Below are 27,473 nucleotides of genomic sequence, written 5' to 3'. Positions count from 1 at the left end.
CCCTTCCTGGATGCGGACCCCTCCAACCCTCACTCCCGGCTCCGCTGGGAGGTGCCTCAGGGCTGCCCCACCAGGCCACGCACTTCCCTGCTGTTTGAAAGACCCTCTCCCCACGGGAGTCCCCTCCTGAGAGGACCTGGGGCGGTGGAGGTGAGAAGCAGGGCCGGGGAGGGGCCTGGACCCCCAGCCACACCATGAAGCCCTTTCCCCAATGTCCTCCTGGCCAGGGCTGCTCCCAGCCCCACCTCCCCGGCTGCACCAAGTTCCAAGCAGCTCCCTGAGCTGCCAGAACGTAAAGGCTTGGAGCCCCACTGCTCAGCTGGGTCCTAGGGGAGATTCACCTGACCGGCCTGCTCCCTCCCAGACGCGGACACAGGCATGGCTGGGGCAGAGCCCCTGCCTTCACTCAGGAGAGACGTCCTAAACCCGACACATGTGATGGGCGGCCGTCTGGGGGTCTCCAGCCAGAGAGGCGTGTGCTACTCCCCGTTGGCTCTGAGGCAGCACAGGGAGCCCGGCCCACATGGCTCCCCAGGACCTGGGGCTTCCTGCAGGCTCAACTGCGGGCTCCGGGGCTGTCCCCAGCTCAGGTCGGGTTCAGGGGTGCCTTGGGGAAGAAGGGAGGACCCCACGGGACTTCTGGTTGTCACCCCTCGAATGGGGCTGAGAAGAGAGCCCAGCAGCATCTCCCTGTGGTCCTGACCCGGCTGCTGGCAGAGCTCCCTGGTGGAGCACACCCAGGGTCCATGAAAAGCAGTCCCTGGTTCTGGGGTGGGCATGGGGCTCTGTCTCCCTCCTGCCTCCATGCCACCTTCCTGACACAGCCACCCACACCCGTCTGAGGGAAGTCCCTGGGGTGGGGCAGGGGACTGGGAGGGGTGCTGTGGATGGCAGAGCATGCCAGCCTTCTCTCTGCCCGCCTGGCCTGGCCCAGCTGACCAGCTGACCGTGCAGGCAGCTCCGGGCCGGGAGACAGCTTGGACTGCCGTCACGCCAGCAGCCCCGTGGAGAGCGGGGGCCAGGAGGCCGGCTGCTTCCATACATAGACCCTACTCTGGACATGTTCAGCCGAGCACTGCCCCAGGAGACTAGGGTCCAAGGTCACCATGACACCGGTAGTCCCTCACCGGCCAGCCCAAAACTGACCCCTCTGAAGGTCTGGAAGAGGCCACAGCTGACAGCACAGGAGACCAACTGGCCGGAGGCTCTGGTCATCGTCTGGGGAAAGGAAAAGAGGGACCAGGGAGCCCTGGTCTTGGGGCATCTAGATCTCAGCATGCAGGAAATAAAGCCAGTGAAGCTCAGGGGGCCAAGGAGCCCCAGAGGCGGAACAAGGCTGTGAAGGAGCTCCCCACCCCTCACCACCGATTGCCTTTGCAGAAGTTTGCATGAGAAGAGAAGAGGGGCAGCCCCCAGAGGAGCCCAGGGGCACAACTTGGACGTGTTTCTGGCCTCCCGGAAGGGCTCTGGCAGCGAGGATGAGGAGCCCTGCACTTGCTGGTGGGGGTCCTGAGATTCGGCCGTACGCGGGGTGGGGGGCGAGGGGCATGTGAGGCCAGTATATCGTGTGCCCAGATGACTGTTGCCATCACGAACAGCCAGGGGAGGCCGGGTCGTCAGTGCCAGCACCCCCCAAACACAGGGCCCCCTGGGCACATCAGCTTCTTCACTGTGACTATGACCCACTTGCTGGGACCCAGCCCTTGCACACTGGGCTGACTTTGGGTATGGAGAGGTGGCCTGGCCTCTGCTTCCTGAGGCAGTGACTGGGACTCTGTTTTGGCACCTGTGCCCCCACCCCACCAATTTCCTGGGCCACGGCCCCCATCTGCAGAATGGGCGGTGGGGTGCTCAGTCTTCGGGCACTTCTGCTCTAGTCCTAGTGGGTGCCCTGATGTCTCCTTAGCCCGTCCCAGTGCAGGGCGGGATGGGGACCCCATGGCCCCTCCTTCTGCCTCTAGCCAGAAGCTCATTTTGGCCATTAACCTCTTCTGCCCAGTCTGCCCACGGCTGCCCGCCTGTCACCTCCATTAACACTGGGACTGTGTGCCCGGGGCTCACGGGCAGGATGGAGAGCTGGGCTCAGGGAAGGCAGTGGAGGCAGTGCTCGGCATGGCCAGTGCCCGGGGGCAGGCCTGTCTCATCCCCTCAGCGTCCACACACAGCCAGTGTCGGGACAGGTGCAGGGGCCGGGGCGCCTCACCCGCGCAGTGAGGGCAGTGGCAGAGCTGGAGCCAGGCTGGAGGCCCCACGTAGGTCTTGAGACTGGCGTATCCTGCGGCAGCAAGTTGGAGCCCCCATGTGGGATCAGTACCTTGCAAGGCGCCTGGTCACAGCTGATGTCTGTTCAATAACGGACCCCAGGGCCTGTGGCCACCTGAGCACTTCAAGAACCCCAGGTCTACAGAGCACAGGCCTCCTGAGGGCTTCCTCCTTCCAGCCCACTCAAGGATCCCTGGTTGAGAGGGGCAGCCCGGCCTTGGCCAAAGGGGTCATGGCCACACATGAGGGCCCTGGGCACCAGCCTGAGGCTGGTAGCCTTGACGGGCAGGTATACAGTGGTGGTGTGGGGGGAGAACGGAGGGGGCTGGGCACCCGAGTGGGCCAGAGTGCCCAGGACAACAGCCCAAGGGGGGGGGGGCACACAAAGAGCCTGCGGAGCTCTGGGGTCCATCCACCTGAGGGATCCTGTTAGGAGGTGCCTGAATGGGTCCCTGGCTCCAGGAGTCTTCTGGCTCCAACGCTCTGCATGCAGCTCTACCAGGCAGAGTCCTCCCTAGCAGCCCCGACCGTCCCAGACTCCACTCCAGAGAGCCCCTTCCCACCCCGCCGCTCGGCTCTGGAAGACCCCAGCTGGGCCCTTCTCCATGCACTGCACTCTTTCATGGACATGCCAGGTCACTGGCCACCCTGGGCCGGGTGTGGGGCTGACCCTCTGTGTGTCCTGAGCCTCTGGGACAGATGAGGGTATGGGACACTCCTTGGAGGGCCAAGCTGCTGTAGTGGGAGTGAGCCCCGTTCCAGGAGGCTGGGATGTAGACTGACAAGAGGGGGGCAGCCGACCAGGGCGGGTGGGACGGGAGGCTCAGGCTGCTCGAGCCCCCACCGGCTCCCTGAGCCTGGCACTGACCAGCAGCGCCCGGGGGCCGACAGCAGCCATATGTTGGGAAGAGGAGCTGTGTGCGTCTCTCGGCGGCCCCCGGGGCCGGCCTTCCTGGGCCTGTCACAGATGATTTTCCCCGCCTGAGTGGCAGGCGGGCTGGCAGGCGGGGTGGCGGGGCCTCCAACTGGCAGGTGGGGTGGTGGGGCCCCATGTCCAGCCCCCCTGTAGCCCTCAGCACCAGGGCTGGCCACTCTTGGGGTAGATCCAGGTCCTGGGCCTTGGCCTCCCACCCCCACAAACCTCACTGAGCACCCCCAGCCCGCCGTGGCCACCCCCAGCCAGGTCTGGGTCGGGGTCCTCTGGGGAGCCCTGGCTGGCCAGTGGAGAGCAGGCACTCCAGCTAGGACATGGGCGGGCAGCCAGGGGTCCTCACTGGGCAGCCGTGCGCCCCGGGCAGGCAGGAGAGGGCCTGGAGCCGCAGCCCAGTCAGCCTGGAGCCCAGAGCTGCGGAAGGAGGCGAAGAGGCCACGGCTAATTTGTACACTAAGTGCTTCTGACAGGGATGCCTCGTAAGTGAGAACTCGCCACTGCCCGCCCCGGGAAGGCCACTTGGCTAGCAGCGCCAACAAGAGGGGCCAGGAGAGGGCACCGTGGGGGCACAGGGCTGGCATAGTTCAGACACACCAGGGAGATGATGCTGTTGGTGGGGGTGAGACCCAGGAGGAAATGCGGGGGAGGGGAGAGGCCTGCACAGAGAAGGGAGGGGAGGGCTGAGCAGGGGCCGGGCCGTGTCAGTAAGGAGGAGGCAGCCCCGACAGCTGCCCCCGGGGTCTGCCCTGCACCAGGGCTGTGTGTTCTGCCCAGCCAGTCCTCCCTGCTGCCTGCAGGACGCTCGCACCTGTTCCCCTTACCTGCTGCCAGCCACCTCCTCCAGGTCCCCACAGTGGCCCCGGCCCAACACCTGGCAGGGTCTGGGCTGTGGGAGCCCAAGTCCTCTGCAGATGCCCCCCCTTTCCCTCACCACCTCCCTGTTGGAGCTGCCCCCGGGGGGTTTCAAGCGGAGAGGAGGCTGCTGGCTGGGCCAGTGGGGACTCCGGGCAGCTAAGAGGGTGGGCACGGACCCCTTGCCTGCTATGGAGACTCCTGCCCACGAGGGTCCTTCTCATGGGCCTCTGTCCTGGGTCACCACAGGGCTGGGGCGGCAGAAACCAGAGAGGTGGGTGGCGGCGGGAGTGGGGCCAGGGGCAGAGGAGCTCTCGGGAGGAGCGGGGGTCCCAGATACCCCAGGGCTGGACAGAGCCCGCTCTGTGTCAGAAGAGAGTGGGTGCGAGCCTGGCCCCCACCCCCAGGAGGAGCGCGGCGTGGCCACGCAGGCGCGGACAGCAGGGCAGGCGTCCGCTGGCACCGAGGCGAGATGCGTTCTGGCAGCTCCCCGCCGCCCCAGGCCCGCCTGGAGCCAACACTGCTGGTGGCTTTAATTGCTTTCACATTCGATACGCTGCCCGTGACAGCCTCTTACCCTGCACCGGCCGCACCCCAGCCCCCAACTCCGTCCAGGGAGACAGCAGAGCCTCTGACTGGGCGCTTTGATCAGCGGCACCTGCGTGGGGGCAGAGGCCATCCTGGGACGAGACTGGGAGGGGACAGGAAACTTTTCTCCCCACAAGCCCCTCACTCCATCTTTTCCTGTCGGGTGACTGATGGGTTCAGAAAGGGCCCCCAGTGCGGATGCCTCTCTGGGAGAAGCTGCATGTGCTGCTGTCCTGTCTGCCCAGTCCTTCCTGGCCCTGGGGCTGCGGCCCCTGCCCCCGCCCAGTCACTCCGTCCTTCCTGGCTGCCCCTTACAAGCTTGTGAGTCACCCCACCACGGCCATCTCCAGGGGCCCCCATCTGTCCACCTGCCCGGGATGCCTGGGCAGGGCCTATCCCTCGGACCTGCAACCTCTCTGCCCTTCCACAGGGCCCTGGACAGAGCAACAGCCGGAGGAGGAGGCGTGATTACAAAACAAAACGCTTTTATTTGGTCCATTGGAGCCTGAGTCAGAAGCCACTGTGGAGAATCCTATCGTAAAGGAACGGTGCTGACGGTTGATAAAATAGTCTCTGTGTCACAAGAGCTGGCCGTATTTACAGGGTTAAAAATATTCACAGCTCGGAGTACAGGGAGGCCAAAGGGGAGTGGGAATGTTTCTCCAGGTGTAACAGCCCCGGAAGCCCCTGCCAGGGTACGAGGGGGCGTGGGGGTGGGGCTGGCTCGCTGCCTGGGGGTGAGGGACCAGGAGGGCCGGGTGGGGACGCAGGAAGCTGGACTCAGACGTCCACACGCTCCTGGGCTTCTGTGGGGAGGTGGGAGCGGCTGAGCCCTGCCAACGTCCACGATGGGCTGGGGTCCCTCTCTGTGGCAGGGCCGAGCTGAGGGACAGGGTTGGCTGAGGAGCCTGCTGGTCCTGGCCTGCCCGGCAGCAGTGAGCGGTGCTGAGAACTGGTGCCCACCCACAGCGGGCCTGGCGCCCGCCTGCACCCGGTCATGGCTTCGATCCTGGCGGGCGCAATTGCATAGTGTCGCTGGGGGGTGGCTGGCCAAGGGCCCCTCCTTCTAAGACAGGGACCGCCCTGGGACTTTCCGCTCCCACACCAGGGCTCCCAGGGACCCCGCTTGCCCCCGTGGCGAACAGGGACCCGGGCTCTGGGGGGAAAACTGATATTATGCCCCGGAGGAGGAGTGGTCCCTGATCCCACCTGGGGTCTTGGCCTCTGACACCCAGATTTGGTTTTGTGGACAGAGCTCTTGGCTGCCTCCCCACAGGAGACTCTGAGCCCACAGGGAGGGGCAGACTGGCCTCAGCCCCCGTCGGGTTGTTGGGGCTGGCAGGTGAGTGGGGCTGGCTCACAGCCCGTCTGGTTCGAGGTATTCTGCGTGGTGGCCGGGAGGCCTGGCCAGGCGGGCTGTGGGTGCTCAGGGAGGGGAGGGAGGGGGCGGGAGGCCATGGGAAGCTGCACACTGGGCTGGCAGCTCCCTGGGCAGGGTCCTGAGATTCTGGTTCAAGCGTCCTCTGTCGGGGTCTCCCTCATAAAGTGCGTGTAGGGGGTGGGGGTCCGTCTGCACACAGCCCCTGCCCCGGCATCGTGGTCACAACGGCCGGGGCCCATGCAGACCAGCGACCTCTGGCGTGAGTGGGGGGCTGTGGGTCCCCTTGGAGGCTGTCCAGTCACTGAGAAAGGCCTGGGCTGCCTTGCGATGTGCCAGGCGGTGGGTGATGGAGAAGCCCGCGTTGCCCTCCAGCTGGGATAGGATCACAGGACCTGCCTAGGGGAGGGGACCGGTGACCGGTGAGGACCAGGGGAGGGCAGGGGGGGATGGGGACAGGACTGCACCCACCCGTGCAAGGGCAGGGGCAGGAGTGGGGTGACAAACACCCGTACAGGGGTGGGGGCAGGGGTATGGGCACCCCCGAGCAGGGGTGGGGGTATGGGTTGGGTGTGGGTGCAGTGGGGTGGGGGTGGGGGTATGGGATGGGTGTGGGTGCAGTGGGGTGGGGGTGGGGGTGCACCATGCAGGTGTGGGGCAGGTGTGGGGGCGGGGCGGGGGCGCACCTGTGCAGGGGTGGCACGCTATCCTGGGTGCGCAGGCTGCCGCGCGTGGACACCACATTGAAGCTGTCGGTGCAGTCACACTGCACGTGCAGGTAGGCCTTGGGGTGCCGATTCTCCACCACCACAATGAGCCCTGCCCAGCCGTGTGTCAGGTAGTAGCAGGTCATGCCCTCACGGCCCTGGGCACAGGCACAGCAGTTGTGGGGCAGGGCAGGGGCTGGGGCAGACTCCCCCTGCCCCACGCCACCTGTCCCTAGGACCCCCCACCCACCTCGTGCCGCTCTCCCCGGCTCTCGGTGAGCAGGATGATGGCGTCAGCCAGCGTGGTGGGCTGAGCTTCCACAGGCTCCACCATGACCAGCCTGGAGCTGTACACAGCCAGCACGTGGCCCGGCGGCTCTGGGGAGGCTCTTGGGACCCCTGCCGAGGGGCTGGAGGCTACAAGGAGGGGCGTGTGAGCCACAGCCCTCCCTGCGGGCCTGGGGCATGAGCCTGGGGTAGGGGGCACGTACCCTGGGGGGCAGGGGCGCCCGGGGGGGGCGGCCCCCAGTGGTTGAAGGCGCAGCACACCACAGCGTACTCGCCAGGCTCCAGCATGACGTCGCAGCTGACAAACTTCTTGACCGCGCGCTTACTGTGGGCCAGGAGGCGGCCCAGGCTGAGGTGGCCACCGCTGCCGAACGTGGCCCGGAACACCAGGATGCACAGGTCCAGCAGGTGGCTGTCCACTGCGTCCGAGCGCCTGCGTCAGACACCGCGGGCTGGGGTCACGCGTGGCCGTGGCCGCCAGCCCAGCCCAGCCCAGTGCGGCCCCACAGCACACACCTGCTGCCCTCCTGGAAGAGAGCGAACTCCAGCGAGGCCCGCTCCAGCACCGTGAGCGCTGTCACCCCCACGGGCGCGCTGGCCGAGCTGGGAAAGCAGCCCTGCACCCGTGCCTCCTGCCAATCCGAGTGCACCTTACAGATGTCCACAGAGTCGAAGTACCTGGGGGCAGCGGGAGGATGGGGCCCTGAGCCCACCGCAGCCGACACCGCCGTGGCTCCGCTCCTGGCGCAACCACAGGCCGGTGACCCCAGCAGGTGCCAGCTGCTCTGTCACCGTCCTCTTGCAGCCCAGCCCCTGGGGGCCCATCCCTGAGGCCTACACTGGAAGCCGTCCAGGGGTGGCTCTTCAGGGCTCTGGGCTCTGCTGACCTGGGTGGACCTGGATTCTGAGGTCGGCACCCTGGAGCTGTAGCCCCAGCTCCCATTTGCGTTGGGCCACAGACCGGCCGTCCCCACCCCAGTTCAGCAGGCGGGTCAGGCTTGTTCTACAGAGAAGGACCTGGCCCTGGAGGGCGGCGGCAGCGCACACTGCCCCGTGGCGCTGATACCTGACAAAGTCGCCATACTCCATCCAGAAGACCCCCTCACTGCTGCCGTGTGGCATGAGCTCGCCACGCAGGTGCCCCGGCCAGTGTGGCCACTCGTCAGACCAGCTGCCATTCCAGGAGAAACGGCCCCATGGGTTTCGGAGCCGCAGAAGCCTGCAGACCACAGGGGTGAGGATCAGAACAGCACTGCCCGTGGCTCACCGGCACCCTGCCCACCCTCAGCCAGCCCGGCCCTACCTGGTGCCCTGGACATCTCGAACATCCAGGACGGAGTAGGCATGGCGGGGGCGCAGGCCCAGGCTCTCGTAGGCCGAATCGTCCACCTTCATGTTGCCCCCCGCCACAGGAGGCACCCATGAGGAACCTGCGTGGCAGAGCGGCCCTCACTGAACAGGGGCCTCACCGACCGGGGCCCTCACCGACTGGGGCCCTCACCGACCGGGGCCCTCACTGACCGGGACCCTCACCGACGGGGACCCTCACTGACCGGGACCCTCACCGACCGGGGACTTCACTGACCGGGGCCCTCACCGACCGGGACCCTCACTGACCGGGACCCTCACCGACCGGGGACTTCACTGACCGGGACCCTCACCGACTGGGGGCCTCACTGATCGGGGCCCTCACTGACCAGGGGCATAGCTGACTGGGGCCCTCACCAACTGGGGACATGGCTGAGAGGGGCCCTCACTGACCGGGGGGCCTTGCTGACTGGTGCCCTCCCTGACCGGGGCCGTCACTGACCGGGGCCCACTCCTGCCTGTAGGGAGCATGTGAAGTGTGTTCAGGAGGGTCTGGACCAGCCCCCTCCACCGTGCCTGAGGCACACAGGGCCTGAATTAGGGGTGGCAGGCCTGGGTCCCCTGGAGGCCTTGTGGGGCTGGCTCTGGGCTCTGTGGCTCCCAGGCGGGCGGACAGCGGCACTGCCCAGGGACAGCTGAGGAGGGCTCTGGGAGCTTTGAGGTGCTCGCACCGGGCCACTCCCAGCAGGCCTCCAGGGGTCAAGGCACAGACCCGCTGACCAGGGTGTGGCCAAACTTAACACACCCCTCACGCCTGCCCTGAGGGGGTGATAGCATCGGGCTCGCCCCACAGCCTGGGCCAGGATGTGGCCTTCCTGGCATGAGAACGCCAGCTCCAGACCCGCCCAGGGAAGGGGAGGTGATGGGGGCTGTGGCCTGGCCACACGGGTCAGCCCACACCGGGGCACCTCATGGATGCAGAACCGGGTCAAGGAGCGGCCGCCAGCCCCACGTCTCCCACCACTCCGCCTCGCCTCTCCTCCCAACGCAGCTGACCATGCAGTGCCCCCCCTCTTACCCAGCCTCCTTAGAACTCAGCATTTTGGCCCAGATGAGGTCAGTGTCAACGGGCTCCTCGCGGGGGTTAGTGGAGCTGACCTGCAGCGCCAGGCTCTCGCAGGGGGCGCCGGTGAGCGTGGCCAGGCCTTCGATGGCGCGGCCCGCCTGGAGCGCGAAGTAGGAGCCATGCAGCTTGGCCAGCGCCTTCTCGATGAGGGCCACCCACAGCTGCTTCCGCTGTGCCTGCAGAGGGCCGGGGTCAGAGGCCACCCCCGCCTGCCCCCACACTACCCGCCCTGTGAGAAGAGGAGGCAGCCGGCCTTGTTTGTGGGGCACGGGGGCCGGGGTCAGAGGCCGCCCCACCTGTGAGAAGAGGAGGCAGCCGGCCTCATCGCAGGGCAGCATGTCGTCCACCAGCACCGTGGTCCACGTGCCATCCTTACACAGCCGCACCTGGTAGGCACCCTCTGCACACAGGCTGCGCGTGACCATCACCCGCTCCACCAGGTCCGGCCGCTCTGCCAGCACCGCCAGGGCGCTTAGGAACCTGTGCAGAGCCTCAGGGTGACCTCGGGGCAGCTTCGGGGGGACCACGGCTGGACACCTGCCCACAGCCCCAACCCGGCCTTGGAGAGGACCTCACCAGCAGTTCCCCAGTAGCCCCTGCAGGATGTCTGAGGGTCGCAGCGTGTGGAACACAGACCACGTGGTCCTGTGGTCCCTGAAGACGGAGCAGTTGATCTCCTGGGGCCGCAGCCACTGCCTCACGCGCTGCTGCACGCTGTCGCCCGCGGGGAAGCCCACAGACTCAGGCCCGGGAGGGAAGCTGTCATCCACAAAGCTCACGTTGTTCTGCAGAGACCACGGCCACGTGCTCAGGCTGGGCAAGGCGGCCTCACTCCACCTGGCAGGGACAAGACCCCACCCAGGAGAGCACCCGAAAGCACTGCCTGGGCCCCAAAGGGACGGGTGGAGTATGGACAGCCATAGACCTGGCGCTTGGCCGCCCTGCCCTGTGTGGAGAGGCCCTGGTGAGGAGCAGGGGACGTGTGGGCCCAGGGGGACAGCTCAGCCCCCAGTGGGAGGCTGCAGGGACAGGGGTGGCAGCATGGCTCTGGCCCTGACCCTGCTGGGAAGGATGCAGGCCGTTCCCCAGTTGACTGTGGGTGACTCCATGCTGGATTTGAGGGTGGAGCATGGGCACATCCCGACCTCACACTTCACATCCCAACCTCACACTTCAGATCCCGACCTCGCACTTCAGATCCCGACCTCGCACTTCACATCCCGACCTCGCACTTCACATCCCGACCTCACACTTCACATCCCGACCTCAAACTTCACATCCCGACCTCGCACTTCACATCCCGACCTCGCACTTCACATGCCGACCTCGCACTTCACATCCCGACCTCGCACTTCACATCCCGACTTCACACTTCACATCCCGACTTCACACTTCACATCCCAACCTTGCACTTCACATCCCAACTTCGCACTTCACATCCCAACCTCACACTTCACATCCCAACCTTGCACTTCACATCCCAACTTCATACTTCACATCCCAACCTCACACTTCAGTGGCGTCTCCACGCTGCCCCTGAGGGTGGGGCACGGGCACATCTCCACCTCACACTTCACATCCCGACCTCACACTTTTCACATCCCGACCTCGCCCTTCACATCCCGACCTCGCACTTCACATCCCGACCTCGCACTTCACATCCCGACCTCGCACTTCACATCCCGACCTCACACTTCATATCCCGACCTCACACTTCATATCCCGACCTCGCACTTCACATCCCGACCTCGCACTTCACATCCCGACCTTGCACTTCACATCCCGACTTCACATCCCAACCTCAAACTTCATATCCTGACCTCACGCTTCACATCCCGACTTCACACTTCACATCCCAACCTCACACTTCATATCCTGACCTCGCGCTTCACATCCCAACCTCACACTTCACATCCCAACTTCATACTTCACATCCCAACCTCACACTTCAGTGGGGTCTCTACGCTGCCCCTGAGGGTGGGGCACGGGCACATCTCCACCTCACACTTCACATCCCGACCTCACACTTCACATCCTGACCTCGCACTTCACATCCCGACCTCAAACTTCAGTGGGGTCTCCACGTTGCCCCCGAGGGTGGGGCATGGGTACATCCCAACCTCACACTTCACATCCCGACCTCGCACTTCAGATCCCGACCTCGCACTTCACATCCCGACCTCACACTTCACATCCCGACCTCGCACTTCACATCCCGACCTCGCACTTCACATCCCGACCTCGCACTTCACATCCCGACCTCGCACTTCACATCCCAACTTCGCACTTCACATCCCGACCTCACACTTCACATCCCGACCTCGCACTTCACATCCCGACTTCACACTTCACATCCCAACCTTGCACTTCACATCCCAACTTCACACTTCACATCCCAACCTTGCACTTCACATCCCAACTTCATACTTCACATCCCAACCTCACACTTCAGTGGGGTCTCCACGCTGCCCCTGAGGGTGGGGCATGGGCACATCTCCACCTCACACTTCACATCCTGACCTCACACTTCACATCCCGACCTCGCACTTCACATCCCGACCTCGCACTTCACATCCCGACCTCGCACTTCACATCCCGACCTCACACTTCACATCCTGACTTCACACTTCACATCCCAACCTCACACTTCATATCCTGACCTCACGCTTCACATCCCGACTTCACACTTCACATCCCAACCTCACACTTCATATCCTGACTTCGCGCTTCACATCCTGACCTCACACTTCACATCCCGACCTCGCACTTCACATCCCGACTTCACACTTCACATCCCAACCTTGCACTTCACATCCCAACTTCACACTTCACATCCCAACCTTGCACTTCACATCCCAACTTCATACTTCACATCCCAACCTCACACTTCAGTGGGGTCTCCACGCTGCCCCTGAGGGTGGGGCATGGGCACATCTCCACCTCACACTTCACATCCTGACCTCACACTTCACATCCCGACCTCGCACTTCACATCCCGACCTCGCACTTCACATCCTGACCTCGCACTTCACATCCCGACCTCAAACTTCAGCGGGGTCTCCACGCTGCCCCTGAGGGTGGGGCACGGGCACATCCTGACCTCACACTTCACATCCCGACCTCACACTTCACATCCTGACCTCGCACTTCACATCCCGACCTCGCACTTCACATCCCGACCTCGCACTTCACATCCCGACCTCACACTTCACATCCCGACTTCACACTTCACATCCCAACCTCACACTTCATATCCTGACCTCACGCTTCACATCCCGACTTCACACTTCACATCCCAACCTCACACTTCATATCCTGACCTCGCGCTTCACATCCCAACCTCACGCTTCACATCCCAACTTCATACTTCACATCCCAACCTCACACTTCAGTGGGGTCTCTACGCTGCCCCTGAGGGTGGGGCACGGGCACATCTCCACCTCACACTTCACATCCCGACCTCACACTTCACATCCTGACCTCGCACTTCACATCCCGACCTCAAACTTCAGTGGGGTCTCCACGTTGCCCCCGAGGGTGGGGCATGGGCACATCCCGACCTCACACTTCACATCCTGACCTCACACTTCACATCCCAACCTCAGACTTCAGCGGGGTCTCCACACTGCCCCTGGGAAGCCCTCGCCTCCCTGCAGCCCGAACATCAGACGGGGCTCTGGCGCCCTCCTGGCCAAGGAGGAGGGCTGAGGTGGGTGAAGGTCGTGCATCTTGGTCATGAGCAAGGACCAAGGTCAGGAGACCAAGCCAGACCCCAGGGCCGTCGGGAGCTTGGAGCCTCGGGGTGGAGGGTGCTGCCCACCCCATCACGTCTTAGGCCTTGCGGGCTGCTCCCCAGCCCACGGCCAGAGCCCAAAGCCTAGGACGGGGAGGGCAGAAGCAGGAGGCTGAGGAGCAGGGAGAGGGTGAGGGAGGGGCGCCTCACCTCCCGGCAGAAGGCCACGATGTTCTCCCAGAGCGCCTTGGCCTCGCCCTCATCTGTCTGCCGCCGCTGCTCCACGTGCATGCTCTCCCTGCGCCTCAGGGGCGCGGCCCCCCGCCGCTGGGTCACCAGGAGCTGAGGCGTGTGGCAGGCAGCGCAGTGCTTGGCCCGTGGTGCGTTGAGCAGGGTACAGGCAGGGCAGGCCCACTGGCCCGGGCGCTCGGGCAGCACGCGGGTGGCCTTCTGGGTCGAGGAGACCCGTCCGCAGCCTCTGCCACAGGGGCCGGGCTTGTCCGCCCCGCAGTCGGGGCAGTGGGTGGGGGGCTCGCCATGCTCTTGGAAGCCGTGCAGTTTGGAGCAGCCACAGGCCGAGCACCTGGGGGCCGCCGTGGGGTTCCTGAGTGTGCACTTGGCACACGACCAGGTGGTGAAGTCAGGGCTGGAGGGGCTGGCGGGCGTGTAACGCACGGTGTCTCCAGCCAGGTCGATGACGTCGCTGCCCGAGGCGGAGCTGCTGGCCTCTACGCGGCTGGAGCCGCCCTCCATGGCCTCTTCCTCCAGCACACTCAGCCGCTTGCCAGACAGCAACTCTGCTAGGCGGGCGGCCGCAGCCCAGCCCGAGCCCTGGGGGGGCCCCCTGCAGCCGGCAGAGGGCGACGGCTGGGCAGCCTCAGGCACCGGCGGCTGCGGCTGGGGCGGAACCTCGCGTCGGCTCCGTGGCACGGGGTTGTTCTGCAGGGTGGACGAGAAGGGGCTGAAGGGCGGGACCCTGGGCGGCTCTGGCTCAGCAGCGGGACCCTGGCTGGTGGCTGGGGGGTTGGCCTCGGCGCCTTCCGCAGGGAGGCCGGGTGGAGGCGCGGCAGGCACAACGTGGAAGCCGGCCGGGGCCACCACTTCCGGGACCACCAGGGCTTCAGGAGGGATCCGTGGCAGCGAGAGCCTGCGTGGGCCCCCACAGACGGAGCAGGAGCTGGCCACGGGTGTGTTGTGCAGCGTGCAACGCGGGCAGGCCCAGCCCCCTCTGGGCTCCGCCGCCCCCTCCTCCTCCTCCTGTTCCTCCTGCTCCTCCTCGTCCTTGTCCTTGTGTTGCCCCCTGGCGGGCTCCGTGGCCACCAGCCCCGCAGTCCTCACTGGACCTGCTTCCTCCTGGCAGTTGCCCTTGGGCTCCCCAAGGATGGCGGGTGGCTTGGGGAGGACTCCGTTGAGGACTGGCAGGAGGGCAGCTCCAGGTGCAGGCTCTGGGGTGAAGCCGCACACCTCGCAGGCCTCCTTGCCCAGGAAGTTGCGGAAGGTGCAGCGGGCACAGGGCCATTTCTGCTCCTCCACGCTGAGCCGCAGGATGTGGTTGAGGTCGGGCTTGTGCCGGGGGGCCTCGCAGATGGAGCACTGGCGCTGGCCGGCCGGGTTCAGGAAGGTGCAGCGCGCACAGGACCACTCTCCGGCCGTGGCCATAGACCCGGGCGAGTGGGTGTGGCTGCAAGGGAAGGGGCTCATCAGGGCCACCCTGTGAGGTCCTGAGCGGCTGGACCCCACCCTTCTCTCAGCCTGGGGAAGGCACCGTCTGTGGCTGCAGAGCTACGGGGCCGAGAGCCTAGGGCTGAGCATTCGAGGCAGGCGGTGGTGGCAGCTGCCTCTGCCTGGAATGGATCCACGCACGGCTCAGGGCCCCTGTTGCCCATTGGAGGCCTGGCAGACCCCTTGAGCCACACAGGATCCTACAGAGAGGGCTGAGCACCCCAAAGCCGGGCTGCTGTTCAAGGGCACTGCTTTCTCTGTCACCAGGCCTGTGGATGGCAGATGGCGGGGGGGCCCGGCCAGGCTCAGGACCAGGTCGTCCCGGGCATGGAACAGGTACTCAGACAGAAGGGTGGGTGGACGGGCAGGGACCTGGGGAAGGCATGGGCTGATCTGAGCAAGGGTCCTCCCCACTCCATAGCACAGCCTCTGAGACAGACTGGCTGCTCTGCCTGGCAGAAAAATCAATTGTTCTTGTAAATATGGCATGAATCTTGTGCTCCATCTAAAACCTTTTGGTTCAGGAAGAAAGAAAACTTGCCTCTTCATAAGAAACAAAAAAACAAAAAGTCTCCGCAAGCAACACGATTGTTTTGTGGAGCCGAGTGAACTCTGATGCTACCTTCCCTGCGCTCAGCCTCGCAAGGCGAGGGCCCTGAGCTGCCCCTGGCAGAGTGGATGGGAGTGGACTGTGCCCGGAGAGGCTCAGGGCGTCCAGCTGGAGCACAGAGACCAAGGCTCTCACAGTGGACTTCTGTGAAAAGCCCAAGCAATCCGCCTGCAGACAGCCAGGCCTCTCCCCACCATCACTCACTCGGAGAAGGGCATGGATGCAGCTGTGGCTGGCGGGCTCCCGGCCGCACCTGCACCTTCCCTGACGTCTGGCCCCACCGCCCCTGTGGGTTGCAGAGTGGCCACAACCTTTGCAGCCCTGACTCCGGGAGATGCCTTCACAGACTCTGCGCCCCTCTGACCGCAGGTGCAGGCAGAGGTGGGCTGGGCCTCCTGAGACACACCCTCCCTTTGGGTCTGTGGTTGTCACTGACTAGCAAGGACAGTGTCACAGGCTCCAGAGAGGAGAAAGAGAACCCAGGTCCCCATGACCAAAAAATCGCCAGTGGGGTGTGTCTGCTGGGAGACACCTTTTGGAGCCGTCCTGGCAAAACCCAGGTGAGTCAGGAAGACGGTCTGCAGTTCAGGAGGGTTTCCAAGAAGCAAGAACAAGGCCTAAAGTTCAAACATGGCCCTGGAACACGGGTGAGGAGGGTGAAGGCAGGGCACAGCCCTTCTGTGGATGGAGACTCTGAGTGGAGTGTCACCAACCCCGCAGTCTGCACTGTGCCGCCCTCTCTCGGTGGGCTGAGGTGGAAGGGGGTCAAGGGTCAGGGGTCAGGTGTCAGTGGCAGGAGACCTTGGTGGGGCCCCCACCCTCCCTTCCCTTCAGCACTGGTTCTGGTCTCCACAACCCCCCAGCCACTCCAGGGCCACCCTCACCTCTGCAGGGCCTGGGCAGGTTCACGGGCTCAGACACCTGAAACCCTTACAATAATTTTTTTTGACCTTTAGAGATGGGGTCTGACTCTGTTGCCCAGGATGGTGCAGTGGCTCACGCACGGCTCACTGCAGCCTTGACCTCCTGAGGCCAGACCACCAATGCCTGGAAGTAAAATGCTTACGCCAGGAGCCCAAAGACCCAAAGCTAGGCCTAAGCAAAGCCCTTTCGGAATTCTCAACCCAGTACCCTCCTAAAGTCACAGCCACACATGCTCAGTGAGGAGGCCCCACCATCGCGGGATGGGCACCTTTGAAGGGGACGGCTCAGGGGAGACAATGGGCCGCTCCTTACTGTACAAAGGCCAAGTTGAATGGAAAACTGAGGCAAGTGTCCAGAAAATCCAACACGCAAGACCTGTGTGCCCCAGTTATCTGGGTGTTGCCAACACTCAGCTCCAATTGGAAAGGGAGGTGATGAAGCCGCTCGCCGTGTGCAAGACGGAGCCCACCCCGAAGCAGCCGGGACAGCAGCCCCCGGAGCATGAAGGCCACGGGTCTGTGACTGGTGCCATCCCAGTCCTGGGAGGCAGCCTCTTTCTTAGGAAAAGCGAGGAGCAGGAAGCTGCATTCTGTCCCCCAGGGCCTTGGTCAAAGCCACCGGAGCCCCTGAGGCCACAATGAGAAACAGATGCCCCGTCTGGCCCGGGCAGCCCTGCGACCTGTGCCCAGACAGCTCTCGGGACACGCCGGGGTGCCAGACTTGGTTGGAAGGTCCTCCTGCTGTGCCAGGGTGGGTGATGCCATGGGGGCTCTGCTCAGTGCTCTAAGGGGCAGAAGTGGTGCCTCCCTCGAGCTGGGCTGCACTCTCCTAGGCTGGCCACAGCCCAGCCGCTGGTCAGCCTTCCAGGTGGGGTCTACCCTTGTTGCCTCTCTGTCCTAAGCCGCCAGTGCCTGGCCCGTTGCTTACTGATTGAGGGACAGCACCTGCGCTTGTTCCTCTGTGTCTGAAGCCGCTGGCCCGTAGACTACTGGTTTACTGATTGAGTCAGGCCCTGGCAGCTGTACAGGACCTCAGCCCCGCGCCGGCCACATGCTGCGGGGGAGACACAGACTGCACCTGGCTCTCCCAGGCTCCGCCGGCCTGTGCACCACCCCTTCATCCATACGGGGGAGCAGTCATGGGACCACAGCACCTGCTCTCCTGGGGCGTTGGGAGAATTCAGTGGCCACCAGGGCAGCGAGCCGGGCAGGCAGCTCTTCAGTCAATGCCAGGGCTGCTGTGGCTGACCTTCCCCAGTCCCAGCGCCCTCTGTCAGAGCAGAGCAGGGGTCGCCTGTGCATACATGTGGTGGGGAGGGCTCCGTGTGTGGACCCCATCTGCCTTCCCACAGTCTGCTCTCCCACCGCTCTCGCTCATCTCTAGCCTGGGGGTCTCCTCACCATGCACCTTGGGGGCCTGCTTGCAGCAGCAGACAGGAGCTGCCTGGAGCTCAGGCCCCACGGCAGCGGGCCGTGGCAGGAGTGGCCCCAGGGATGCCGACCCAGGGGAGGGCCCAGCAGGAGGCAAGGGTGAAAGAGAAAGAGCAATGTGGTGTCACCAGACGCCACGGCCTGACCCTGCAGGCCAGATCTAAAGTCTGACACACGCCCTACACGCCCGGCACAGCAGACCCCGCACCTGCCCCGCTGCCCCGCCTCCCTCCCCGTAGCCAGAATCACTGCAGCCACCCCCCAATAGCCCTAGGCCAGTCCCAGGGGATCCTGGGAGCGTGGCCTGAGGCCGCTGGGAACTGTAGACCGGAGAGGCCCTCCTGAGGTCTGAAACTCCGCCCGACGCTCAAAAAGCAGGGGCCGAAAGTCCTCTGCCCTCTGGAAATGAAAGGGAACAATTCTTTCTACATTTTTCTGTAAGTTTTTTTGAGACAGCGTCTCACTGTGTCGCCCAAGCTGGGCTGCGGTGGTGCGATCACAGCTCACTGCAGTCTCGACCCTCAAGCTCAGGGTTTGTATTTTTATTTTATTTTATTTTGAGACAGAGTCTCACTCTGTTACCCACGCTGGAGTGCGGTGGTGCAATCCTGGCTCACTGCAACCTCTGCCTCCCGAGTTCAAAGGATTCTCCTGCTTCTGCCTCCCTAGTAGCTAGGATTATAGGTGCCCGCCACCATGCCCAGCTAATTTTTGTTTTAGTAGAGATGGGGTTTCACCATGTTGGCCAGGCTGGTCTCGAACTCCTGACCTCAGGTGATCCACCGGCCAAATTTTTTTTTTTTAAATTAACCAGCTGTGGTGGTGCACGCCTGTAGTTCCAGCTACTTGGGAGGCTGAGATGGGAGGTTCCCTTGAACCCAGGAAGTAGAAGCTGCAGCAAGCTGTCATCACACCACTGTACTCCAGCCTGGGTGACAGAGTGAGACCCTGTCTCTGAATGAATAAATAAGTGAATGAATGAAAAGAAGACAGGCATAGGTGGATGAGACAGGGAGAGAGGCCCCACAAGGCTGGCCACCAGGGAAACACAGATCAAAGCCAAGCAGATCCAGCTGCCACCCCCTGGGATGGCCAGAATCACAAGGACAGACAACAGCAGGAGCTGTCAAGGGCCTTGCGGGTGGGAACCAGGTGAGGCAGCCGCTGTGGAAGACCGCTTGGCAGTTCCTCAGGACGTCACAGAAGTTCACCACACGCCCCAGCAATCCCACTCCTAGGTATCTACGCAAGGTAAGTGAAAACAGGTCCACGCAAAACCTCATCAAGAATGTTCACAGCATTGTCCACAGAAACCACGTGGAAGCAGTCCCCGTGTCCAGGAACAGATAAAATGTGGCTCGTCCTGCAACGGAGCAGTGAATGAAACTGCCTCGGGCTGCACGTGCATGAACCTGGAGGGCACAGTGCCAAGTGAAGAGGCCAGACACGGGGCCCCACATCCACGCACCTTCTGCACAAGGCAAACCCAGACAGGAAGCCGGTCAGTGGCCGTCCGGGGCTGGGGGTCCCTCTGGGCTGCGGGATGCTGTAATGCTGGACTGTGGGGATGCGGGGGGTCCCTCTGGGCTGTGGGATGCTGTGATGCTGGACTGTGGGGCTGGGGGTCCCTCTGGGCTGTGGGATGCTGTGATGCTGGACTGTGGGGCTGGGGGTCTCTCTGGGCTGCGGGATGCTGTAACGCTGGACTGTGGGGCTGGGGGTCTCTCTGGGCTGCGGGATGCTGTAATGCTGGACTGTGGGGATGCGGGGGGGTCCCTCTGGGTTGTGGGATGCTGTAACGCTGGAGTGTGGGGATGTGGGGGTCTCTCTGGGCTGCGGGATGCTGTAATGCTGGACTGTGGGGATGGGGGGGTCTCTCTGGGTTGCGGGATGCTGTAACGCTGGACTGTGGGGCTGGGGGTCTCTCTGGGCTGCGGGATGCTGTAACGCTGGAGTGTGGGGATGCGGGGGTCCCTCTGGGCTGTGGGATGCTGTAACGCTGGACTGTGGGGCTGGGGGTCTCTCTGGGCTGCGGGATGCTGTAACGCTGGACTGTGGGGATGTGGTGGTCTCTGGGTTGCGGGATGCTGTAACGCTGGAGTGTGGGGATGTGGGGGTCTCTCTGGGCTGTGGGATGCTATAACGCTGGACTGTGGGGCTGGGGGTCCCTCTGGGCTGTGGGATGCTGTAATGCTGGACTGTGGGGCTGGGGGTCTCTCTGGGCTGCGGGATACTGTAACGCTGGACTGTGGGGATGTGGTGGTCTCTGGGTTGCGGGATGCTGTAACGCTGGAGTGTGGGGATGCGGGGGTCCCTCTGGGCTGCGGGATGCTGTAACGCTGGACTGTGGGGCTGGGGGTCTCTCTGGGCTGTGGGATGCTGTAACGCTGGACTGTGGGGATGTGGTGGTCTCTGGGTTGCGGGATGCTGTAACGCTGGACTGTGGGGATGCGGGGGTCCCTCTGGGCTGTGGGATGCTGTAACGCTGGACTGTGGGGATGTGGTGGTCTCTGGGTTGTGGGATGCTGTAACGCTGGACTGTGGGGCTGGGGGTCTCTCTGGGCTGCGGGATGCTGTAACGCTGGACTGTGGGGATGTGGTGGTCTCTGGGTTGCGGGATGCTGTAACGCTGGACTGTGGGGCTGGGGGTCTCTCTGGGCTGCGGGATGCTGTAACGCTGGACTGTGGGGATGTGGTGGTCTCTGGGCTGCGGGATGCTGTAATGCTGGAGTGTGGGGATGTGGGGGTCTCTCTGGGCTGTGGGATGCTATAACGCTGGACTGTGGGGCTGGGGGTCTCTCTGGGTTGCGGGATGCTGTAACGCTGGAGTGTGGGGCTGGAGGTCTCTCTGGGTTGCGGGATGCTGTAACGCTGGAGTGTGGGGCTGGAGGACTCTCTGGGTTGCGGGATGCTGTAACGCTGGAGTGTGGGGATGCGGGGGTCTCTGGGCTGCGGGATGCTGTAACGCTGGAGTGTGGGGATGTGGTGGTCTCTGGGTTGCGGGATGCTGTAACGCTGGAGTGTGGGGATGTGGTGGTCTCTGGGTTGCGGGATGCTGTAACGCTGGAGTGTGGGGATGCGGGGGTCTCTCTGGGCTGCGAGATGCTGTAATGCTGGACTGCAAGGACGGCTGTACAACTCTACAAACGGCTGAGAGTGACCAAACTGCAGTCTTGTAACAGGTGAATCTGGTAAGTTCTACCTCAATAAAGCCGTTGTTGGCGCACGTGGAGACGCTCACTGGGAGGCGGCTGGGGCAGTAACACCAGGAACTAGGAGGCGCTCCGGTGCCACCACATGCAGGAGGAGCACCAGGCCCCACACGGCCCCACCTCTGCCACATCTCCCTGTCCATCGGGGTAACTCAGATGGGGCTCCTCCCTGTCCATCGGGGTCACTCTCAGATGGGGATCCAGGGCTCTCCCACACGGCCCCTGGCTCATCCCCTGCATCCTCAGCCCTGTCGGCCGGAGCTCAGGCCTCAGCTTGGATGCCACCTGGAGGCTGGTCCCCAGGCCTGGCCACCTGTCATGGCCTTGCCCACTGCCTGCAGCTCCACACCCATCCCCCCCACCTGGGGGCCAGCAGACAGCAGGATGCCGTCCCACGTGGGAGCTGGGTCTGCAGGAAGCTGCTGCCGGGTGCAGCCTGACAGGCCCTTTCCAGTGTGAGATGCAGGCACGTTGTCTGCAGAGGCCAGGCCTGGACCCTCTGAGAGAGCAAGAGCTGCCACTGTAGCACTGGCCGTGAGGCCTCGGGCCCCTGAGTCCCTGCCTCCAGTGAGGGCCAGGATGGGGTGACGGCTGGAGCATCGGTGGTGTCCAGCTAGTCCAGACCTCGCCGCCTGGGCTGCCTCCACACCAGGCACCCCAGAACCCAGTGGGGGCTCCCAAGGGACGCAGCGGGTAGCCAAGGCCGCGGTAACAGTTGTGAGAAGCCAGCACGTGGAGTTCGGCCACCAAGCCATGCGGCCCGTGACCCCCGGAGGGGCAGCAGGTGGAGCCCAGCGAGTGCTGGCAGCTCTGAAACCGTGGGCAGCAGGCAGCATGCCCAGAGCATGCAGCCGCCAGCGATCCCAGCCCAAAGAGAAGGTTCAGGAACAGCTTCTCTGCGTGTAGCAGCACAGCCTGTGAGAAACACAGGGCCGCCGGGATTGGGCGCACAAGCCCCAGTTCCCACCCACGGCCAGCCAGGCCGAGGCCGGGGTCCCCCAGTTCCCACCCACGGCCAGCCAGGCCGAGGCCGGGGTCCCCCAGTTCCCACCCACGGCCAGCCAGGCCGAGGCCGGGGTCCCCCAGTTCCCACCCACGGCCAGCCAGGCCGAGGCCGGGGTCCCCCAGTTCCCACCCACGGCCAGCCAGGCCGAGGCCGGGGTCCCAGACCTGCTTAGCTTCTGTACCCTGGGAAGAGCTGCTACAACTGGTAGGAGCAGGGACCCACTTCTCTGCAAGCACCTCTGCCAAGGAGGGGGCACCCCGACAAAGAGGCCCTCTGCCCCCGGGACCCCTCCGGGGCCACCCCTCCCCACCTCTTACCTGCGGGCCCGGGGCCGTGGGGGCTGGTGCTGCCGGCTGACCAGGGCACCTCCCCAGACGGGTCCCCCTGGGCCGCTCCTACACCAGCCAGCCGCTGCCGGGGGACCTGGGTAGGGCGGCCCCCGGGGGAAGCTGTGGTCCGACTCGGTCTCTGCGGCCAGGGAGGAGGCGGAGCTCCCCATGGCCCCCCGGCCGGCGGCCGTGCTGAGAGCCGGACCTGGTCACCTCTGGCCGGCAGCGGGCGAAGCGGAGCATGGAGGGAAGAGACAGGGCGGCCGGCTGGTCAGAGTGACACACAACAAAAATAAACAGACAGAGAGAGAAAATAGAGAAGAAACAGCATGATTCACACACACAGCCTGGGAGCACTTCCCAGCATGCCCAGCCGCCTGGGGTGAGCTGAGGGGATGTCTCGGTGCAGGGCCCGGGGCCCGACGTCGGCACCCACGGGGCTCCTCCCTCAGGGCCCTAGGATGCCCCCCAGCCCCCAAAAGCCCGGCATCACATCTGTGGTATTCAGACACGTTTTATTCCTTGGTGAGAAAAGAGATCACACGCTTTTGCTTTATCACAGAAGAAAAGGTCAAGAGGACGTCTACCCAAAGGTAGGCAGGGGAGGTAGCAGAGGGCCTAGGGAGCTGCTGCAGGCCAGGCCAGATGGAGATCTGGGGCCACGTCACACAGTTGCCCACACGCCACTCTGCAGCCTTCTAGAAGGATGGGAGCCTGACCGTGCCGTGTGCACCCACAGAGCCTGTGCCCGCCCCAGACCCCGAGAAACACAAGGAACCTGTGAGGCTGTGGCCAAGGGCGGGGCCGGTTCCTGGGGTCTCCCCTCCAGAGAGGCGAGAGCCACCCCTGCTGGGAGGCCCGGGAGAGGCACAGGCTGTCCAGGGCCTCTGACACACAGCCCACCTGTGCTTCTGGGAAGGCCATCTTACCCCCTCTGGCTGAGGAGAAATCAAATACAGCTGAGAACGTTAACCCTGAGACGGGAGGACCCTGCCAGCGCAGGCAGCTGCTCTCCTCAGAGTCCAATACACCCCCCTCTCCCTGCCAAGATCGGGGCCAAAGTGGGCGTGCAGGCAGGCAGGCCAGCTGTGGGCTGACTGGCAGTTCCCACTGCGACACACTTCACAGCCCTTCTACCAGCTTCTGATTAAGTCTCTGGGACACAGAGCCAGTGTCGGGGTAGAGCTTGGGAGGAAATGGTCAAGTGTCAAAGCTGCCATGTGTGGGGGATCACCTGAGCCCAAGAGTTCCAGACCAGCCTGGACAACACAGTGAGACCCTGTCTTTACAGAAAACTAAACTCTCTGGGCACGGTGGTGTGCACCTGTAGACCGAGCTACTCAGAAGGCTGACGTGGGAGGATGGCTTGAGTACCACAACTGCACTCCAGCCTGGCAGACAGAGCCAAAAAAAAAGCACCAAAGGACATACCCTTTGGAGTTCAGGGATGTGGGGGGGCCTTTCCAGTCAGTGTCCTGACACCCGGGAGGGGCCTGCAGCTCTGACACCCGGGAGGGGCCTGCAGCTCTGACACCCGGGAGGGGCCTGCAGCTGTGACACCCGGGAGGGAACTGCAGCTGTGACACCCGGGAGGGGCCTGTAGCTCTGACACCCAGGAGGGACCTGTAGCTCTGACACCACGGAGGGGCCTGCGGCTCTGACACCCGGGAGGGGCCTGCGGCTCTGACACCCGGGAGGGACCTGCGGCTCTGACACCCGGGAGGGACCTGCGGCTCTGACACCCGGGAGGGACCTGCGGCTCTGACACCCGGGAGGGACCTGCGGCTCTGACACCCGGGAGGGAACTGCGGCTCTGACACCCGGGAGGGACCTGCGGCTCTGACACCCGGGAGGGACCTGCGGCTCTGACACCCGGGAGGGAACTGCGGCTCTGACACCCGGGAGGGGCCTGCGGCTCTGACACCCGGGAGGGACCTGCAGCTCTGAGACCGCAGGAGTTGAGCTCAGTGAGGCGCGAGCACCTGGGATGGCACAGCAGACACGCTAGCCCTTCCCTGGTTCTTCCCCACAGCCTTGGGGACAGAAGCTTCAAGGGCAGGGGCTGAGGGGGTGGGACAGACAATTCTGGATCCCCTCTCCTTTGAAGCCTGGGGCAGAAGCCGCCAAGTCCCCCGTGTGGTGATAACGTTCGCCTGAACCACTGCACTCGACTCGAGGGTCCGTTTTCTCTGAAGGTGCTGGGGTCGTGGGAGGGGTGAAGCATCGCGGGCCCTGCACCCTGAGGACCCCGCAATCCTGTGGGGTGGCTCAGGCCTGCCCCGCAGGCAGAAAGGGCACAGGACACACAGGGCCAGTGTGGGGTGCGGACCAGAGCCCAGCCCTAAGCCTGGTCCAGCCCTCAAGTCAACAATGGCTTTTAAATTTTTAAATGGTTGGGAAAAAATCAAAAGAAAAACAATACTCCGTGACAGGTGAGAGTTCCATGAAATTCAAGCCTCGGGGTCTGCAGGGGTCTGACTGGGCACAGCCTGGCTCAGTCGCCTGCCGGTGCTTCTCCCCAGGGACCACCCTGTGCTCACATCTGCGCTCGAAGGGGCAGCTGGCAGCCAGGCTGGAAAGCGCCACGCAGTGTGGACAGGGGCCACGGGAGTTGTGGCAGACCTCCTGGTAGCCACGTAAGACAGGAGAAAAGGAACAGACAAAACAAGCCTTGGCCACGCGCCCTGCACGATCCGAGGTATCTGAGACATCGCTGCATCCGTGTGAAACGAACGTAAAACCATGACGGAGACATCCAGGCCCGTTCTCCAGGCTTCGTCTCTGGACACAACTGGGCCTGGCCACTCATCTCACGTGGATGCGCCACACTACAGGCCCTGTAGTGCTGGCGGCCTCCACAAGGGGCAGCGTTTAAACGCGCAGGACACAGGCGAGGTCCACAGGGCCCTGAATGCCACTGGATGCAATGCTGGGAGCCCAGCACGCATGGAGCAGGCTCCCCAGCAGGGAGCCCACATCAACTCAGGGCCTCTTGTGTGGCTACGACAGACACTGGAACCACCCAAACGACCCCTGCACTCCCCAGCCCATGCCACGCAGGAGTCCCTCATGGGAGACGGGCTGGGCATTTCCGACACTCCCCTTCTGCAGCCAAACCCTAAGTGGGGCAGGGCTTGGGTGGGAGCTGTGACTAGCGGAGGTGCCATGGGACAGAAAGCGCTTGCACTGGGCCCTGAGCTGGTTTGGCTCTGACAGGAGCCCTGCCCCTGTTGTGTGTGAGGACTGTGTGCCCGCCGGGGCCAGCCTCAGCGCCTTCGCCACTCACCCACCCACGCACTCACCCACCCATGCACTCACGCACGTGGCACCTGGGGTCACGCGCGCTGCTAGAAACACAGGCTCATACGAGGTCCTGCCTGCTCCTCACCGATGCCTTTAGCAGGCCCAGGGCAGACATGGTGCCCAGCTGCACCCAGGGCAGGAAGTGAGCTGCTTGCCGGCCTCCTGCTCCCCTGTGCTCGCTCAGAAAACCCTCCCTGAGCTGGAGCCAGTCTCAGCCACCCGACCCTGCGGGCCCCATCTGGACAGGAGCGAGGCCTGTCCTAGGAGAGCAGGGACAACACAGCGCCCTCTCGTGGGTGCTCGGAGGAGAGGCGCCTGCCCAGAAGAGTAAACATCCCTGTCACGGAGGCGGAACAGCCGGCGCTGTTAAGGCCTCTCTGGAGTTTTCCAGCGCACGCCAGGGGATCTCCAGAGATGGCATCACTGAACCGCCCCTGACCTGCTGCCAGAGGAGTCGAGAGCCCTGTGTGGGTGGCGGGGGCCCTGCCCTGGCTGGCAAGGCCCACTAAGGAGCAAGGGCTGCAAGCAGTTGGGACTCCCGGGACACAGCTGCCAGCCACGTGCCAACCTGAGGGTCCCATCACAGGGGTGACTGTGGGAAGCTGGCACTGATGCTCTTCCGGAAATCCACCCTGCCAGCCTTCCCGACTGCAGGTGTGGGTCCTGGGTCCCCCTGCGTCCCCATCCACTCATGGATGGACAAATGCTAGTACAGGACGAGCAGCTACGGAGAAGACTCCCAGGCCGGGTGTGGGGGCTCCCGCCTGTAATCCCAGCACTTTGGGAGGCTGAGGGGGGCGGATCATGAGGTCAGCAGTTCGAGACCAGCCTGGCCAAGATGGTGAAACCACATCTCTACTAAAAATACAAAAATTAGCTGGGGGTGGTGGCACGCGCCTGTAATGCCAGCTACTCGGAAGGCTGAGGCAGAGAATTGCTTGAACCCGGGAGGCGGAGGTTGCAGTGAGCCGAGATCGCGCCACTGCGCTCCAGCCTGGGCAAAAAAAAAAACCAAGGCTCCCAGCCGGCGTTCCCCTACAGGGAGAGAACTGCATTTAGGAGGAAGACTTCGATGGGAGGGAACCCCAGGAAAGAGGGGCAAGGAGTGGTGAGAAGGAGGGAGGGCAGAACCAGCAGCCACCTCCAGGGACAGCGCCCAGCCAGGGCTGATTGTATCTCAGCCGTGGGTGCTGGCTCCGGCCAGACCTTGGCAGGGGGTTATCATGTCCAGGGCCACTCGCCTGAGGACAGCGGGGACAGGGCCTGCTGCAGCCAGCCAGAGGCTCTCAGGAGGAAGGCTCGCTTGCCACTCCCAGGTCCAGCCCACTTCAGGGCCTGGGCACATGTGAATCACCCAGTGCAGTGACCCTGAGGAGGGCTGGACGCAGGTCAGGTCAATCCGTGGTTCCCCTCCTGGCTCCCTGTCCGAATAACTGGGTGGGAGGGGCGATTGGGGGGGCACTGTCACCGTCACCAAGTTCCTGTCTGAATAACCGGGGAGGGGAGGCACCGTCACCAAGTTCCTGTTCGAATAACCGAGGGGGGAGTGGGGGGCACCGTCACCAAGTTCCTGTCTGAATAACTGGGGGTGGGCTGGGGCACCGTCACCAAGTTCCTGTCCGAATAACTGGGGGTGGGCTGGGGCACCGTCACCAAGTTCCTGTCTGAATAACCGGGGGGGTGGGCACCGTCACCAAGTTCCTGTCCGAATAACTGGTGGTGGGGTGAGGGGGTGGGCTGGGGCACCATCACCAAGTTCCTGTC

General features: G+C 64.0%; 1 protein-coding gene across 1 annotated transcript; it reads right to left on the bottom strand.

The window, feature by feature from the left end:
* Positions 1–5,101: 5,101 nt before the first annotated feature.
* Positions 5,102–27,473, bottom strand: LOC105485912 (calpain 15). The gene is given in 13 exon segments (XM_071083777.1): positions 5,102–6,406; positions 6,696–6,876; positions 6,969–7,135; positions 7,210–7,439; positions 7,523–7,684; positions 8,073–8,225; positions 8,310–8,410; positions 8,412–8,436; positions 9,393–9,616; positions 9,737–9,920; positions 10,017–10,225; positions 13,384–14,854; positions 22,395–27,473. Coding segments are annotated over 13 exon segments (3,462 nt in total). The 5' UTR covers positions 22,577–27,473; the 3' UTR covers positions 5,102–6,233.

Source organism: Macaca nemestrina, chromosome 18, assembly GCF_043159975.1.
Source record: "Macaca nemestrina isolate mMacNem1 chromosome 18, mMacNem.hap1, whole genome shotgun sequence".
Taxonomy (NCBI): Eukaryota; Metazoa; Chordata; class Mammalia; order Primates; family Cercopithecidae; genus Macaca; species Macaca nemestrina.
The sequence above is the reverse complement of the archived record's forward strand: the minus strand, read 5'-3'. Positions and strand labels throughout refer to the sequence as shown.